An 18,470-nucleotide genomic window follows, 5' to 3' on the forward strand; every position below is an offset into this window, starting at 1 on the left:
TCCATTTCTGTACACATCCTGCCCTGCTCCTCGGAGGTTTCAATCCCATTCACGTTTTTTGTTTGCTTTTTAAAACAAAGAAAATGGGTGTTCCCAAATCCACAGATTATATTTTTGTGTTGGATAACTTTTTTCTCCTTTTTAGAGAACGAATATTCTGAGAATTTTTCTTCACTTCAGCTCTTGTCTTTGCACCTCACGCCAGCATGCTGACAAGAGCCCAAATGTGTTCCCACCGCCCCACGCCCGTTGCTCCGTGAGCGGTGCGGCACGTGCATCTTTGCCGCATCTTCGGGAAACGAGCATCAGCATTCTGATATACGATTTCGCTGAGCAGGTTCATGTACACCAGCTTCCTAATAGGAAAATGTACCCCCGCACACACCCTGGGAACTAGTCAAGAGCCAATTACACTGCATCACAGATGCGTGCACACATGCAGTTGAACCCCAGGATATGCGGTATTCCAGGCCCAGGCAACAGAGCCAACAGTGAAGTTTCACCTGTTGGTTAAATAATCTTTACATGGGGCACTTAACAGTCAGTTAAGTGTCCCACTTCGGCTCAGGTCACGATCTCACGGTTCGTGAGTTCGAGCCCCGCATCAGGCTCTATGCTGACAGCTCGAAGCCTGGAGCCCGCTTCGGATTCTGTGTCTCCCTCTCTCTCTGCTCCTCCCCTGCTCACGCCATCTCTCTCTCTCTCTCTCTCTCTCTCTCTCTCTCTCTCTCTCTCAAAAATTAACACTAAAAAACTTTTTTAAAGTAATCTTTATCCTGTTTCCTTCATACAGAATAGATGATCCAGGGCCACTGAAGTCTTTGTTTATAGTGATGGGAATCTGAAATCTCAGATGTTCGTGGAAACAAGAAGACATTCGCGGAGCACCCACAGCAACAAGCGTGTGGGTGTGCAGCCCCCAGGAGGTCACCACAGGGGATACCTCATCACCCACCGCTGTCCCCACGTGCACAAAGGGCTGCACAGCTGACTTCAGCGAAAATAGTTATAAAGCACATTTGAAAATGTCGTCTAGAGTGGACACCAGATGGGGAGACGGGTGCATGTAGCTGGACATTTGACTTCGTAACACATCAGTTTATGGTAAACAATACAGTTTGTGACTTAAAATATTTTTTTATAAAGATACTTAAAAAATATAAATGTTAGAAATCCAAATACTTGAAAGTGAAGCAAAGGTAAAAATATGCAAATTACAACAGATTCGTGTCTTTGTTTTGTTTGGAAAATGCTGCAGTTGTATTTTTATTCTGCTAATAATTATGTCATCATAATTATGTCAAGGTTCACTGGTATTTTATTTTGCTTTTGAAAATCTTATAGCATGCTGTTAGGGATTAGGTAATAACATCAACATTTTCAAGAAGTTTTACATCAAGTATTTACACAGGTACAGTGCTACCATTTTGGTTAGTCTAAATAAATTTTGACTAAGTGAAAAAAACAGGAACAAACAAACCCTTCATGAAGATCTCTCTCAGCTTGTGTCCAAACTTTGCAGAAATGCTATCCATCCATCATGTATGTTTCTGCAAGTGCATGGATGTTCAATTCTTTACCCTCTCATCCAGCTAACTGCTCAACATGAAGCCATAAGCAAACTGGAACGCACATCACTGTTACATCACCTGCCAGGACAGGGTGACTGTCATGGCTACTCGGTCCCCCTCAGGCCGGTCGTTGCACAGCATCTGGCTTGAGCTCTGAGAGCCATGTCAATTCCCACAGACTCGCACACTAACTGAATAAACACACCACAAAACCATGATTCTGGGGCTTGGTACTGCGGCTCCCACACGACCTCCTGGCCGCACGCTGGAAGACAGGTGAGAGGAAGGCACCAGTTTCACTAACGGCTCTGCTGAAGCAGAACCTGACCCCTCCATCACCATTAGGAAAGCTGCAAAGTGTGAGGACGGTACATACGGAGCAGCGTCTCAACGCCCTGACGTCAGAGGCTCACAAGGAGACACCTGTTGGCCAGGCTCCAGGAGGTCCCTCAGAGAACCCCGCAGACAAGCATCACTGCATTTCACCCTCTTGCCACCGCCGTGTGGTGCACTCTGGATGTCCCAACAGGACAGAGGGGTCCACCAAGGCACTCGCGGAAGCACCCAGTGGGCGGCGCGGCCACGGCCACGGCCCCAAGGCAGACCACACCCTGGTCTCCAACCTTCTAAGTGACACCTCTTCTAAGGTTGAGATGTCTTTTCTATGAAGCAATGGCAAGTGGCGAGCTTCTTTTCCTTCTGATATTCCTACTGAAATGGTTAATTAAGAACAGGCAACACTACAGTAGCCCTCCCCCCCACCATCCTTTTTCTTCAACAGACCCGTGAAACCCAAATCCACGCTACTGACGAAGGGAGCCACGGAAAGACCAGGCACAGGAGAGGTATGAGGTCAGACTATGTCAGATGTGGGGAAGTGGGGCCTAAGGGCCCAGGGCTCCACACACAGATGAGCAGTGCCACCAGAGGCGGTCAGGAAGGGCAGGGCGGGTCAGGAAGAGTCAGACCAGATGCAGGAGGGGGCAAGAATCAGAGACACCCGCCAAACTCTACCCTGGACATCACGGGGCCAGTTGGTATCACTCTCTAAGAAACAGGATAAACCCACACGGACAAGCTGGAGTGCCACATCTGGTGTGCACACAGAGATGCCCTGGTGGGTGGGGGTGAGACACACGCTGCAGTCGGGAAAGGGGTCTCGCTGGACACTGGGTCCACTGGACAGTCATCGACATGTGCCAGAAAGCAGGAGGCCACAGCACGGTGCGGGTGGACCCTCGGGAACCCACACACAACAGGAGTCAGGGAGGGGACACGGCACATGAGGCACACAGAACCAGGCTGGGGTCCAGGAAGCAAGGCAGGGGTTTGCAGGGTGAGGAGAGCAGGGGGGGCTGAGGGTTGAGTGTTTCATGCCCCCGGGAGGTGAAAACCATTCATTAATTCATGGATGTCAACTGTGTCCTCAGCAGCCTTGAACCAAGGCCAACTGTGGCGGCCCAAATTCAGCGCGGGGTTAAGCTGTTGGACCCATTACTAGAGACCATCTTCAGGAGACATGTGGGGGAACAGGGAGCTGGGAGGAGGTGGGGAAGACTGGAGCACAAATACAAACCGAGGTCCACGAGAGCAAAGGGGCGGGTGTGCAGGGCCGCAGATGAGAACACAGCAGAGACCAGCCTGGGACCGAGCGGAAAAGGGCCATGGCCATGGGCCTGGCCGGGGGAACAGGCAGCGGGGCCAGCCCCAGCATGGGGCGAAGGGCCTCTAAGTGGGGGCAGTAAAACCAGGAGAGCCTGGAAGACAGCAACGCATGTGTACGACACGTTCAGGAGGGAGGGTCACCTGCGGACACCTGCAGTCCAGTTCACACCGGGAACCGTGATTTTCAAATCCGTTTTATAGAGGTATTTTATGTGCAATAAAACCCATCAGCCTCAGGCAGACAGGTCACTGTGTTCTGAGGAAGGCAGACCTCAGTGCCGCCGCCACACGGTTGGAAAGAGAGCCCTTCCACAGCCCCACGGCCCCCGTGCCCTCACAGCCAGCCCCAGACAGCGACTGCCCTCTGCTTCCTCTCCGAGCGCCACTCTTTCTGGGCTCACACAGGAGGCTCAGAGAGCTCCTTCGTGTCTGGCATCTGCCATTTCAGTGAAGAGAAGTCTGCTCCTTCCCCACTCCCAGGCCTCCCTGTGTGACTCTTCCACCCACCATTCACCAGCTGACCGTGGGGTCGGCTTGAGGTCCCGTGGGTCACATGGCAGGTGCGTGCTCAACGTTGTAAGAAGCTGCCCGGCCACATCCAGGTGGCCACTTGGCTGTGCTCCCAGCAATCACCTGTCAGAGCAGTGGCCACGGTGGCGGTCCCACCGCCATTCCCTAATGACGCGGAGGGCCTCTGTGCACCTACTGAACATTCCAGAAAACGCCTGTTCAAACGTCCCCCTATCTTTTCTGGCTGGGTTGTATCTTCTTACTGTGCTGTCCTTTACAAATTCTGGCCACGGGTTCCTTACCAGAGACACACTCTGTTCCTTTCCCTCAGCCACTTGCTTTTTATGCACTTCACTAAGAAATCCTTGCCTCAGTCCAGGTCACAAAGATCTCCTCTTACGTTTCCTCTAGTGTTGATTTTTACTCTGGAGTTGATTTTTATATTCTTTTCACTTTTGCATAGGGATGTCCAGTTACTGAAAACACCAGCCCTTCCCCCTTCCGACCATGTGTCCAGGCCTCCACTGGGCTCTACTGCGCTCTGCTGACCCAGTGACCGGCCCGTGTCAGGACCACACCTCCTGGGTTAGCACAGCCTCACAGGGAGATGTGAAGCCCTCCAACTCTGTTGTCCCTTCTCAACACTCTTGTGGTTTATTCTAGGTCCTCTGCAGTTTCACATGAATTTTAAGCTCAGTTTTCAATTTCTACAAAGAAACAAGCTTGCTAGGATTCTGATAGGGAAGTAGTAAAATCTAAGTAAGTCTTTGAATCCATGAGCGCGGTGCTTATTTCCGTTTGTTTAGGTCCTTCCTCAGCCGCAAGTGTACATTTTCACTGTCAGGTCAGGTGTGGTCTCAGCCAGGGACGGCGCCGCCCACGACTCCCATCAAGGGAGGAGGTGGACATGGAGCCCGAGGCAGGTGGAGCTGCCCAACCAGCTGGCGAGGGCCCACCGGGAGGTCCGGGCTCCCGGGGGAAGAGAGACACCGGCAGGTGAGTGGCGGGCCCCCGGAGGCCCAACAGCGAGTGTCAGCGCGTGAGAACACTACCAGCAGCAGGTGGTGGTAACAGAGGGAGGGGTAGTGAAGTTTAGGAGGGAAGACGGAGCTCTTCTGGGAGGAGACCCAGGGCAGCACTCTGGGCCCAGGAGGCAGAGGATGTGCAGCCAAGTTGTCTGGCTGCCCTTGTGCACTGAGCTCATAAGGGCTCTGCAAGGTAAAGAGGAAGACTGGCAAGGTCCCCCAAGGCTCCCCTAAATGACAGAAAGTGACTGAGTGGAGTCACTAGGAGCAGTGAAAGGTGGTATTGAGATGAACTGAATCTCAAAAGAATTATCAAAGAGCCACATCAAGAAAGTTTTTAAAAGCACAACCCACAGGATGGGAGAAAGTATCTGCAAATCATGTGTCTGGTGACACCTGTGTACCCAGAATACAAAAGAAAAAAAAAAAGGCACACACACACACCCCTCTTACAATTCAATAATAAAAGACAACCCAATTGAAAAATGGACTAAGGACTTGAATAGACATTTATCCAAAGAAGATAACCAAATGGTCAGGGAGCACAGGAAAAGATGTCCAACATCATTACTCATCAGAGAAATGCAAATCAAAACCACATCACACCCACTGGGACAGCTAAAAATAAAAGAGCCAATAACGAGCGTTGGTGAGGATGCGGGGAAATCAGAAACCTCACAGGCCCCTGGAAGGGGAGTGAACCGTGTAGCCACTAACAGAAAGCATCCTGGTCGCGTCTCGAGAAGCTGAGCACAGAGCTCTCACGTAACCAGCAATTCCGGCCCCCAGGCACACACCTGAGAGAAAGGGGAATCGGGTCCAAACAGACGTGTGCACACATGTTCAGAGCAAAGAACTCTGGGTTAAAGTCTATAGATAAAATTTAAGATAAAATGTTCCTGATGTGACCTGACAGGTCATCCTGGTGTCCAGAAGCCTCAGAGAGAGGTAACGTTGGTTGAAGGAAGGCAAGGTATTCGAATCAGAAAGGAGGGCACGCACAGGCTAACATGGACAGAGTTCCACAAGAGGCGGAAGCAAGCCAGGGAGCTATGGGGGTGTTCCAAGCACCGCGCAGGAAGGGGGGCGTAAGGGACACCAGCACTACCCACTGACCGCAATTGGGGTGTGGTGCCGAACACAGAACAGAGGCCCGTCCACCACGGGGGAGACCAACACGTGAGGGGGGTCTGGGGACAGGAAGGGCCAGCACACACTTGCAAAGGGGCTCAACCAAACAGGTGGACAAGGGGCTCTGTGGCAGGAGACACCTGTGGGTCAGAACAACTGACAGGGATAAAAACACCAAATGCGTGAAAATTAACATGAAGTTTAGGAACACAAAAACCATTAAAATAATGGTCCGACCTAAAAACATTTTTAAAATTAAAACAACTAAGTGGTTACTCAAAATAAAACCTCCACCACTTACTAGGACTCAAAATCATACAGCAGTAACAACTCAAAAAGCACATTAAAGAAAGACAGCCCACTCAGCACATGCTTATGGCCAGGGGGTACTCCTGCCAGGGCTGACTAACCCGGGCTCCAAAGGCCCCACCCCTGGTTCTGGAATTTTCCATCATATAACATGGCCTCCTGCTGTCCTGAACACAAATGAAATATTCTTTACTGACAAATCAAATCTGAGAAACATGACGCCACCTTCCCAGCACCTCTTCTATGGAAACGAAAGAAATGAAAAGGATCCTGCCTAGCTGCTTCACCTCCGCTTTTCTACTGCCCTCGGGAGATTCCAGGTTCTGAGTATGTCCACCACTGCCCTCTCACTGCGGGGAACACAACCCTGATCATCAACACGGCACACAGAGCTCTGCTCCCCTCCCAGCCCGCTGTCTGCAGCAATCACCCTGCAACCGGGTCGTCTGCGCTTATGCTGCACCCACAGGCCCACCCCGGGCGTGCTCGCCTAACAATCGGAGCTGTGGACGGGGAGGTCGCAGGGGGAAGGGGAAGACTGTGGTGCTCCACGGCAAGGGGTGCTCCGGGCTCACTAGGCAGCGGGTTCATGTAATGCCCACCCTCTGTGAAGAACAATCTGGTGGGGATGACCTTGGCGAAATGCTACAGAGCAGGACAAGGAAGGGCAACAAGTGCACCTGGCAACACGAATCAGATGCGTGTGAGAGCTGTGTATACCACAGACTGCTAAAAATTATGAGAAAGGGTTACACACAACAACTAACCAAATTCTCAAGTCACCTGGTTACTTTCACGAGTGGGAGTAAGCATACAGGATACGGACAGCGGGATCCAGCAGCGATGTTCATGAGGAAGGAGACCATCGCATCCCACTTCCCAACATGTGTCGCGGGGCCTAAATGACATCGCAGCACACAGATCGTGTGTGTAAAGGACTAACACAAAAAAGCTCTGCGATATGTGAACTCAAAGCAGATGTGCTTGCATTTTAGAATGTGACTTTAAAATGCCTACAACTTATCAAGTCCTTGAAAACTTAACTGCGGCTTGCTTCTCCATCACACCACAAAACCCCCAGCTGATATTCAAAATACACATGATGATAATGCATAAAACCTGACTGGATCCTGACTAAACGAAAACAACAAACAACGCCATAAATGCCTTACAGGAACAGTGGAAAAATTTGAGTATGAACTTAATCCTAAGTGATTAGGGAATTCCTGTTCATGCAGTTGACATGATAATAGTAACAGAAGAAAGAGACTGGCCTCGGGGTATCTGGGTGGCTCAGTTAAGCGACTGACTTGGTTTCGGACCAGGTCAGGATCTCACAGTTCAGGTGCTCGAGCCCCACATTGGGCTCTGCACTACTGACAACACAAAGCCTGCTGGGGATTCTCTCTCTCTCCCTCTCTCTCTGTCTCTCCCCAACTCACACTTTCTCACTTTCTTTCAAAATAAATAAATAAACTTTAAGACACATTAGCCTTAATTTTAGGTAATTATGATATAAACTGAAGTTTTCACAGGTGAAGTGGCAGGGTATCTGCAACTTCCAAATAGTGGAGTTAAAAAGCAAAGACAGATGTAAATCTACTTCTTGGCCAAATGTTAACTATAGAACCAATTAGATACATGGATGGACGTTGCCCATCTCAATTTTTTACATACTTAACGTTTTTCTTAACACAAAATTAGGAAAGACACACTCTAATGATGTTAGTGACCTGCCAGCAGACTGAGCTGGTTCCCCAATAATCCCACAAACAGTGCTGCCGTCTAACCTCTGACACGTGACCAAGGCCAGCTCGGCCAAGACGCACACATGGTCTGGGGTCCCAGGAGCCTCTCTGCCGCTATCCACAACTGCACGAACCTTGTATTAAGCCAGGCTTCCCTTCGTCTCCACTTACAAAAGCTCCTGTTCGGCAAACCTGAGGAGCACAACACCTAACGCAAGTGCACCTGCCTGCAGGCCATACATCAGCAGTGGGGCCACCCGGACCACAGACCGCAGCACTTCATCCATGAGGACACGGGAAGAGCACTGCGGCCAACAGCAGGAGAAAGCTACTCTCCTTCAAGCACAGAAAAAGCAAGGAAAACAAGTAATTTCTAACAAGAGGAGAAAAACGGACTTTCAGACAGAAGGTGAAAACACAGGGCCCAAGAACTATTAGCACAACGAAGAGCGGGGTCCAGGCGGCGAGGAGTCGGAGCAAAGAGGCAATAAGGAGTTTCCCTTGAATGATCAGGTTTCTCCAAAGTTCACTCCAAGTTAAATCACAAAAAGCAATTTGAACCTAAACACGGATGGAGACAGTTTGTGAAGGGAAGGTAATTCTGACAGGAGGCAGAATTTCAAGGGAGCTGTGCCTCCGGGAAGCATGGCAAGTAGCCCCCTTCACTGCAGGAGCCGAGGCCCAGGCTGCCCAGTTGACCTCCCATCGGCACCTGACAGATGGCAGCTGTGGTCATGGTGCCAATCCACCAGGAAAGGGGACTCTGAGTCCACGTTAGACTCCAACTTCCCACGTTAGAGAAGCAGGAAGCACAGCTTTCCCACGCTCATCATGGTCGCAACAGGAAGGCGAGAGAGATAAAAAAGACGAAGCATTCAAAACCAGTACAAAGGGAACACTTCTCTGATGAACTTGGTTGGGTCTCTTCCATCACTCAAAAAACATTAAAGCCTTAATTAGACTTTTACAATTTTAGAATATTACAGAAAGTTATGAAATTTATCAAAATGTGCTAAGATATGATCCAAGTAACAGCCAACTGTATCACCTGTTGAAAATATTAATGTTTGTAAAACAGTATTAAAAACCTATAGCTAAAAGATCTCCACCTACCTAGGAACACAGTGTGAATTCCTCTAAGAGAATTTTTAAGGACATTCACAAATTTCCCTAAAGTGCAGGGTTGGGAACAAGATAAGGGAGGCTGTGTGTATGTGTTCTAAGGCGGTGCGGACCCGGAAGGCAGGAGATGGGTGCGATCCTAGCTGTGCAGCTGTTTCCTTCAATGATAAAGGAACGTCATTCACATATTAAAATTACAGCAAACTCAAAAGCTGATGACCACCCATGTTGGAAAAGAAATGAACTTGTACCTTAAGTGAGGCTAGAGGATGCTCTGGGCCAAGCAAGCTCCAGTGGAAGGAAGCCAGGTCTTCATCAGGTAGAATGTGATTCCCTGCAACACAGACACGGCACAGTGAGGAACACAGCGTCAGCGACACGGGGCAAGCCGGCAACACCATATGCATCATCATCTGCAGATTACCTCTGCAGCTTCACTTCAGACTTTGCGAGGACTTCGCAAGACTGCCTCCTTTGACACATCACGTAAAACTTCCACAGAAAAACTGAAAATACTTCTTCATCTTTTACTAGAGAACCACACACAGCAGGCAGATCTCTTGCAGCTGCCGCATGATGTGGACAGGACAGTTCCCACAGCATTCGAGGTGAACAAACTGTACAGAACCTGAGCCGCTTGGCCGCCAGGTACTCAGGTCGGTCTGACAATGCGGGGGTAACGGATACAGCTTTCATCTGCTCGTGAGACCCCAGGCTTCAAACCACACTCTGTCACCTGGGCTCCACAGCAGAGGCGGAGTGCACAGTTACAAAATCGTTCTGAGCTAGGTTAATGATTTGTGACACCTCCTCTGGTCACTTCCACCACCACCCGCAAACAGAAGACGGAGCACAGCCCACCCTACCACCAGGAATGCCACTCGGCTGGGTGCCCTATCACCAGGGCTATGTCAAAAATAAGAATTGCATCCAGTTGAGAAACCACATTTTTGGGGAACACTCCCTTCACTGTAGTTCTCGAATGCCAGCATACCAACATCGTTAGTATGTTACTTCTCTCGGTGACATTTAAAAGTGGTAACTTCCTAAATAATTCTGTGATTTTTTTAGATCATGATTTAGTCCCCTCCACACGGAGAGGCCAGATTCATTAACTGCCTGCTAACGGAAAGCAAAACAAGGTGAGTTCTTAATTAATTAATCTTAATATTCTAAACATACAAGTATACAATCCAGGAGTCCTGAACTGCCATGAATCCAGAGGAGCAGAGTTAAGTCCTACTGTCCTACTGAGCTTTGCACTGCTTTCCTGTGCTCACACCTGCACAGAACTTTACTGTGAAGTAGGACATGTCTTGGATTTTTGTGAAGCTTCTATTTGAAAAAAAATATGAAGTCAATTCCAACATCAGTAACAGTCTGTTAAAATCTGGGTCACAAACTTAATTGAATACTCTACCCAACCTCTACAACAAAACAACTCCTATAGCTGCTCTTCCTGTTACAACAAGGGAAAGGAAATATCCTTTCTCAGTTGAGAACACTGAAACCTTTACACCAAACCTAAACTAAAAATGTTTACCCAATTAAGAGTTTACCTGTTGGGAATGCAAGCTGGTGCAGCCACTCTGGAAACAGGATGGAGGTTCCTCAAAAAACTAAAAATAGAACTACCCTATGACCCAGCAATTGCACTGCTAAGGCATTTACCCACGGGATACAGGTGTGCTGTATCGAAGGGACACGTGCACCCCCATGTTTATAGCAGCACTATCGACAATAGCCAAAGTACAGCAAGAGCCCAAATGCCCATCGATGGATGAATGGATAAAGAAGATGTGGTGTGTATATATATATACACACACATACATACACACACACACAAAATGCAGTATTACTCAGCAATCAGAAAGAATGAAATCTTGCCACTTGCAACTACTTGGATGGAACTGTAGGGTATTATGCTAAGTGAAATTAGTCAGTCAGAGACAGACAAAAATCATATGACTTCACTCATATGAGGACTTTAAGAGACAAAACAGATGAACAGAAGGGAAGGGAAACGAAAATAATATAAAAACAGGGAGGGGGACAAAACAGAAGAGACTCATAAATATGGAGAACAAACGGAGGGTTACTGGAGGGGTTGTGGAAGGGGGAATGGGCTAAATGGGTAAGGGGCACTAAGGAATCTACTCCTGAAATCATTGTTGCACTATATGCTAACTAACTTGGATGTAAATTTTAAAACATAAAAAATAAAATTAAAAAAAAAAAAGAACTTACCTAGAACTTGTCTAAATTTTTTTAACTTATCTAAATTTTTATAGAAACTCCAAGCCCTAAATTCATTATTAGATTATTCATAATGTTAACTATTGCTTTTCATTTATTTTAAAATTTCACATAATAATTTAGCTAGAAGAATACAGAGCTTAAATTATCTCCACAAAAATGTATTCAACGTTTCTTAAATATAATAAATGAATACCTTCCCATATTGCAAATTAGCTAAGGGATTCAATATTCTAGAAGCATACAATTTTCCAACTCATTTAAGTTCAATTAATATGCCGCAGTCGTTTTGTATAATATTTCATATAAAGTTTTTCACAATATCCCCATCTACATAATCACTTTTAACATCAGAGAAATACCTTTTACATTATAATATTTGAAAATATGAAACTATACTTAGAAAATTAGTTTTAATTCTCCAAAATCCCAAGTCAGAAATGGACAGAAAATACCAAGTACTGAACAGCATATATTTGAGATTAGATTCAAACAAGGACAATTTTCAAAATCAGAATTTTTGACTAATGTGGTTACACACAGTTTGAAATGCTACCCCAAATAATACATGAAAAACTGTGGCTCCTTCAGTGTAATTTTTAATTGTGTAAAACTTTTTGGAATGTTTATAAAATCTGATACATAGAAATCTAAAAACAGCCCACAGTATAATTGCCGTTTTACACGCTCCAGAGAAAACAGAATGCAGAGAAAACAGAATGCACAGGAAGATCCCACTAATCTGGAGACCACGTAGCGTTCACACACACCGCCTGTGTGTCCCAAGTGGCCCCCTACCTGCCACTGTGGCCCAAGGCCACAATCACAGGAGGGCCTTGCTCGGAGCACGCCCACCTACACCGTGATCATGATTCGTAGAAAAGCAGCCTCTAGAGCTGGGTATTCAAGCAGCTGTAGATATGCACGCTGTACCAGACCAGGATGGACGGAAAAGAAAGAAAAAAACTGCAAACTGAAAACAAAAGTGACAGAGAATATAATACCTATCGGAAAGTCATTTTTACAGGAACAAATGTATCAAATTTTAATCAAAACAAGATTTCATCTTTTCTAGGCATCCAACATGAAGCATTCCTCCAAGGAAGTTTTTAAAGATATTTATACATCTACTTGAAATGTAGGTGTTAGAAACAAGGCAAGATAGCTTATGTCTGTTGTTTCCCTTTCAAAGCAGTAAGCGTCCCCAACATGCAGGAAAGCGACAGTGCTAACTGCACAACGTATTTTCTTCTGAAACAAACATAATTTGTGCCAAAGGGTTAAATGTCTAATTTCCATAGTGAGAATGTGCTTAACATTTGTGATTTTAAAATGTCACTTTCCCCAAAGTATCAGTGAATTTATTCCCAAAATTAGTTTTTCAGCCTGAACAGAACACATAAACAAATACGTATGAACAAAAGAAGCACATTATCAATTGCACCAAAAAATAATACTGAGTAAGGAACACTACTGAGGAGGGGCACATTCCCTGGTTAAGTATAATCCACAACATTCCAACACTGACTTTTTTTTTTTTAAATACCAGTGTGTTTCTGGTGTAGAACCCTATCAAATGAAGCAGTTTTCACACTGCCCACCTACCTAACAGAGCGGCAAAGATAGGGAAACGGTTTGGGTTCAGGTCCAGCTGCTTGGCGACCTCATGCATCAGATACTGGCTCGTGGTGAGACTTTTCCCGTTCCGGCTCAGTTTGAGGGCATGGGCACTGAAATAGTAGGGGATGTTGCACAGCGCGTAATCGGAGTCATAGGCGACCAAGCCGTGGAAGCCGTTTTCTCGACAGAAACCGATCACTTCCTGGTGATGGTCCTCAATGCTCTGAGCCACCTGTGCAAGAGAGAAGAGCACGCGGTCAGATCCGCCCCGCTGCAGCACCCACACAGACTCCCCTGTGCAACATCTGCAAATCCCAGACACAGAAACACCCAAAAGGGCCAAAGAGTCAAAAAACCACAATAAAGGGCACGCCACATGGCGCACATGAGAAATCTCTGTGGGAACCATCTCCTGGTCAGTAACCAAAATCCCAGCTAGCCAGCAAATTAATTTTCCGTTTCAAAGATCACCTGCTTCAAAATACACAATGCCAGTCGATTCCCTTTACAGTATTATGAAGGAAAACAGAGAAAAAAGGGACAGAAAAAGAAAATAAAGAAGTGTCAAAGCAAGAGACAGAGAGAAGCCAGCCACCCTGGGGAAACCAAATAATTTCTTCCAAGTAGGAATAAGTCAAATAGATCAGAAGGATTTGTCTTTTACACAAAAGCCACATGTTACCCACCACCTACCAATCCACTAGTTATTTACACCCTAAAGCACTTGGCACATGGGGATAGTAGTAAGGGTGGACATTTACCCCAAACATCACTGTAATGTGGTTACCCTGTGCAAAGGACCAGAGCTGGCAGTGCAGCCCCGGCACAGGACCGCCATGGGGACCAGGGCTAACCTCATTGCCTGCTCAGTGATGAAAACTACAAGCCATGGCCTCTATCCTTGCACTGGCTCTCTCATTGTGAGTGGTCTGCCCCCCGTATCTCCGGGTCAGCAGCATGCTAAGGGAAGGGCAGTGGCAGTACCAGGAGAAAAGTAAAAGGCTCTGCAAATCTCTCTGCTCCCAAAAACATACCAAAAGGCATTGAAAACCACCTTCCTAAAATATATAAAGTCAAAGACAATCAATTCTCCTGTTTCCCAAACTGATTTAACCAACTGAAATCTGGCAGGGTTTTTTTGTTTGTTTGTTTGTTTGTTTCTACAATACTTAAGGTATTTGAGAAAACAGAATTTTAGGGACGCCTGGGTAGCTCAGTCAGTTAGGCGTCTGACTCTTGATTTCGGCTCAGGTCATGATCTCACAGTTTATGAGTTTGGGCCCCATATCTGGCTTTGTGCCAACAGCGTGGAGCCTGCTTAGGATTCTCTCTCTCTCTCTCTCTCTCTCTCTCTCTCTCTCTCTCACCCTCCCATGCTTGTGCTCGCTCACTCTCACACTCTCTCTCAAAACAAATAAATAAACTTAAAAAAAAAAACTACTTTAAAAATGTAAAAAAAAAAAAAGAAAGAAAATAGAATTTTAAACTAAATCCGGTGATACAGCTAACAACGGAAAATTAACTCCCCAAAGAGCCCTAAAGGTGAAAAACATAAACGTAAATTTACTTAAACATAAATTTCTAGAACTATACTGTCCAATGAGTGGCTATACTGAATTAAAATTAAAACTAGATTACCTGCAAACAGTGAGTGCTCACCGGTCACCTGCTGGGTAGGGCCATACAATCTCTCCCATCTCTCACCAAATTTCACAGGACAAGTAGTCACATATTTTGTTGGAAAGTTAGTTATAATGAAATCTCACTCAGAAGCAAGGCATATTGAAAGGAAATATGCATACTTAAAGGAAAAGTAACTTCCTGCATTCTCTTGATAAATATTTTGATAAAAATGTTTTACCTCACAAGAAAAATATAACATACAGTCAATTCACTTGTAGGTCTTAGAAGAACGCAGTTTTGTCCCCTCATCTAACAACAAGGTCTTAGAAGAACGCAGTTTCGTCCCTTCACTAACATGGAAAAGTATAGTTTTAAAAAGTTCTGACATCAGGCCAGCTCCACATCTCCCAGCCCAAGCCTCCAACCCCCATCACTTCAGGACGTAGAACTTTCTAATGACAGCGATGTCCTAAAGTACTTCTAAACCACCAGCAACCCCCGGCTTTCATCCAGGCATCCTTCATCATAAATCTTCACAATCTGCCCAGAAGCTCCAAAATGAGAGGAGACTGTGAGTGGCCACCCCTCGCCCCCCACCCCTCCAAGGAGGTGAAGAGGCAGCATGGCTGCCTGCTCCAGAGCCGGGCACCCTGTGGACAGGGCACAGAATTAAGTGCAGGAGCCGCACACCGTACACTCAATATTGAGTGTCCCGGGAGGGAGTTTATGAAACCGCTCTCCCGGGACACTGAGGCAGGGGCAGTGCTCCTGAGTACCCACAGGCCGGTCACAGCCCCCCCGGGAAGGGCAGCAGGGCCAGCCCTGTGCCATCGCCCACACGGGCCCTCCAGGGGGAAGAGCAGGTGCACTGACCGAGGTGAGCACGGGAGACCATGGGAGTAAAACTCACAGGAAACAACCTGCATTTTTCCGGAGCCATAAAACGTTCGCACTATTTGACCCAGTAACCTTACTCCATGAAAGGGAGCCTACAAAACCAGTGCACTGGTAACAAGTGTGGGGAGCATAACACGGGTCCAAGGAACAGGCTTCCTCAGGAGAAAGGGAGTGAACATCCATGAGCCAGGTCAACAGGGCAGCCCACCGTGCTGGAGGCAAACGTGGGGAAGGCTTCCCACAAGCAAACCGTTCAGAATCAAGCCCCTGTGCACAGCCACGCAGAGCTGCATCCGTGGGAAAGCACTGAAGGGAGAAAGCAAATGCCACCAGTTCTGTCGGGATGGTGCAATTATGCTTAATGAAAACTTCCTTAAAACAAAAAGATTAATAGGCGCCTAGGTGGCTCAGTTGGTTAAGTATCCGACTTCGGCTCAGGTCATGATCCGGCAGTTCTTGGGTTCGAGCCCCGCGTTGGGCTCTGTGCTGACAGCTCAGAGCCTAGAGCCTACTTTGGATTCTGTGTCTCCTTCTTTCTCCGTCCCTCCCCTGCTCACACCCTCTCTCTCTCAAAAATAAACATTTTTTCCTAATTTAATAAATAAATAAATAGCTAGCAAAGAGGATGGCTGGGTAGACAGAGACAATTTACACGCCACTCATTCATGTAAGGAGTGGATATGTTTGTATTAGTGACGTCCTTGCTCACCCCTGAGCCTGCCAGTAAGTGTGTATATTTCAATGGCCAAAAAACTGGTCAACTTGGGGCACCTGGGTGGCTCATCAATTGGTTGAGCATCCAAGTCTCGGTTTCAGTTCCAGTCATGATCTCACGGTTCATACCATGCTGTTAGCACAAAGCCTGTTTGGAATTCTCTCTCTCCCTCTCTCTCTGCCCCTCCCCTGCTCAAGTGCGCACACGAGTGCTCTCTCTCTCTCTCTCTCTAGCTCTCTCAAAATAAAAAGTTATAAAAAAGGCAAAGTGAATGAGTTCTTGTTAATTCACTACAACACTAATCTGCAAATCATTAACAATACCTTAATCCTCCCTCAAAGTATACCCAGCATTAGACAAATAGCTGTCCAATAGAATTAACTTCATAAAACAAAAGATGAAGGAACCAAGCCCATGAGCACAGACTTCAAACCTTCAAGCAAGGAGGGCCACCCCCCCCCCACCCCGTTCTGCTCATGGTTCCACCTCAGGCACCCTGAGTGCTGGCAAGGGGGACAGAACCAGAACACCCAGGTCCCAGTTCTGGATTGAAGTTCATCTGCCAAGCCAGGAATGTACAATTCACAGGTCTTTAAGTTTCCTTCAACTTCCAAAATGCCGGTATTGTCTCCCACCATTAAAACCCACCACGCCTTGGGGCACCTGGGTGGTTCAGTCAGTTAAGCAACTGACTCTTGATTTCAGCTCAGGTCATGATCTCACAGTTAGTGAGTTCAAGCCCCACATCAGGCTCTGTGCTGACAGCACAGAGCCTGCTTAGGATTCTCTCTGTCCCTCTCTCTCTCAAAATAAATAAATAAATAAAATAAAACTTAAAAATAAAATAAAATAATAAACTTAAAAAAATGTCCATCAACTGATGAATGGATAAAGATGTGGTTTGTATATATAATGGGATACTACATGGCAATGAGAAAGAATGAAATCTGGCCATTTATAGCAACATGGATGGAACTGGAGGGTATTATGCTAAGTGAAATAAGTCAGGCAGAGAAAGACAGATACCATATGTTTTCACTCATATGTGGATCCTGAGAAACTTAACAGAAGACCATAGGGGATGGGTAGGGGGGGAAAAAGTTACAGAGAGGGAGGGAGGCAAACTATAAGAGACTCTTAAATACTGAGAACAAACTGAGGGTGGATGCGGGGTGGGGCAGAGGGGAAAATGGGTGATGGGCATTGAGGAGGGCACCTGTTGGGATGAGCACTGGGTGTTGTATGGAAACCAATTGGACAATAAATTATATTAAAAAAAAAAAATACCATGCCTTTTACTGAGGAAAGGCAACATGGCCTCAAGACCACAAGGTGACAGAGACACAATCCTCCCCAACAGGCAAGTGATGAAAGCCTGTTGGGGCCGTACCACAAGAGGACACAGATAAGAGCCAGAGGTCTGGGTGGTGGACACACATGACTCTATGCACTGTCCAACTCATACAACTGCACATCTCACACTGAGAATGAACTTTAACATATGCAAATTAAAACCAGATCAGACAGGACTGACCCCTCTTGGTAATGTGTATCTCGAGGGTGTAGGGGTGCAGGTGACAGCACTGAGACCACTTCATGTGTGGTGGACGAGCCAGGTGTCCCACTGTCAGAGAACGGGGTTACACTGGGGCAAAGGGAGGAGGCTGGCACAACCCTGTGGTGCCAGCTGAGCCATGGAGACATCCTACGAACTGGTGTGTAGGTGACAACACAGACAGGCAGAGAAATCATCAGACGTAAGTGAGCACATGCACAGCTCCCAGCTGTCAACCAAGGGCTGAAAAGCCACACCTTAGGAGCAAGAACACCCCACCTCCATCTGGTTTCTAAATTCCGTTCACTAAATGGAACCAGGGCCCTTGAGAAAAATGGGTGATGCTGGGGCAGAGAAATCCAAGACAGGCCTGCAGCCACATACCTGTGTACCAGAAAGGAAAGAGGTGCTCAGAAAATGAAGGACACAGGAACCCACCCGAAAGGCTCCCAATGGCCAAAGCTGGAACAGCGTGCGCACGAAAATAAAGAACGTCATGTTGGGTTTTACCCCAAAGTATAAGACAGATACACGGGCCTATAAGAGTCCAAACAAAGGGGAAGAAGATGCCCTACAGAAGAATTCCAGCAATAACGTGAAATCCCTCCCCAGCAGCTGAAGCTCACCCACACCAGCCCCTCAAATAGGGGCTGCCCTAAAAGACCACTTCCGAAGCAGCAAAGCAGCAAACCAGCAAACAGGATGAAGTGGTGTCCCGGGGCA

The 18,470-nt window shown here is 46.9% G+C and overlaps 1 protein-coding gene across 3 annotated transcripts in view; it reads right to left on the reverse strand.

The window, feature by feature from the left end:
* FAM120A (family with sequence similarity 120A) overlaps window positions 1–18,470 on the reverse strand; it is a 95,781-nt gene that overhangs the window by 65,231 nt on the left and 12,080 nt on the right. For all 3 annotated transcript variants that reach the window (XM_027041253.2, XM_027041252.2, XM_053205415.1), the window contains exons 2-3: window positions 12,943–13,189; window positions 9,333–9,415 (exon numbers count right to left, since the gene is read on the reverse strand). In XM_027041253.2, coding sequence (XP_026897054.1) covers window positions 9,333–9,415; window positions 12,943–13,189 — 330 coding nt within the window. The remainder of the gene's footprint in view (window positions 1–9,332; window positions 9,416–12,942; window positions 13,190–18,470) is intronic.

Source organism: Acinonyx jubatus, chromosome D4 (assembly GCF_027475565.1).
Source record: "Acinonyx jubatus isolate Ajub_Pintada_27869175 chromosome D4, VMU_Ajub_asm_v1.0, whole genome shotgun sequence".
Lineage (NCBI taxonomy): Eukaryota > Metazoa > Chordata > Mammalia > Carnivora > Felidae > Acinonyx > Acinonyx jubatus.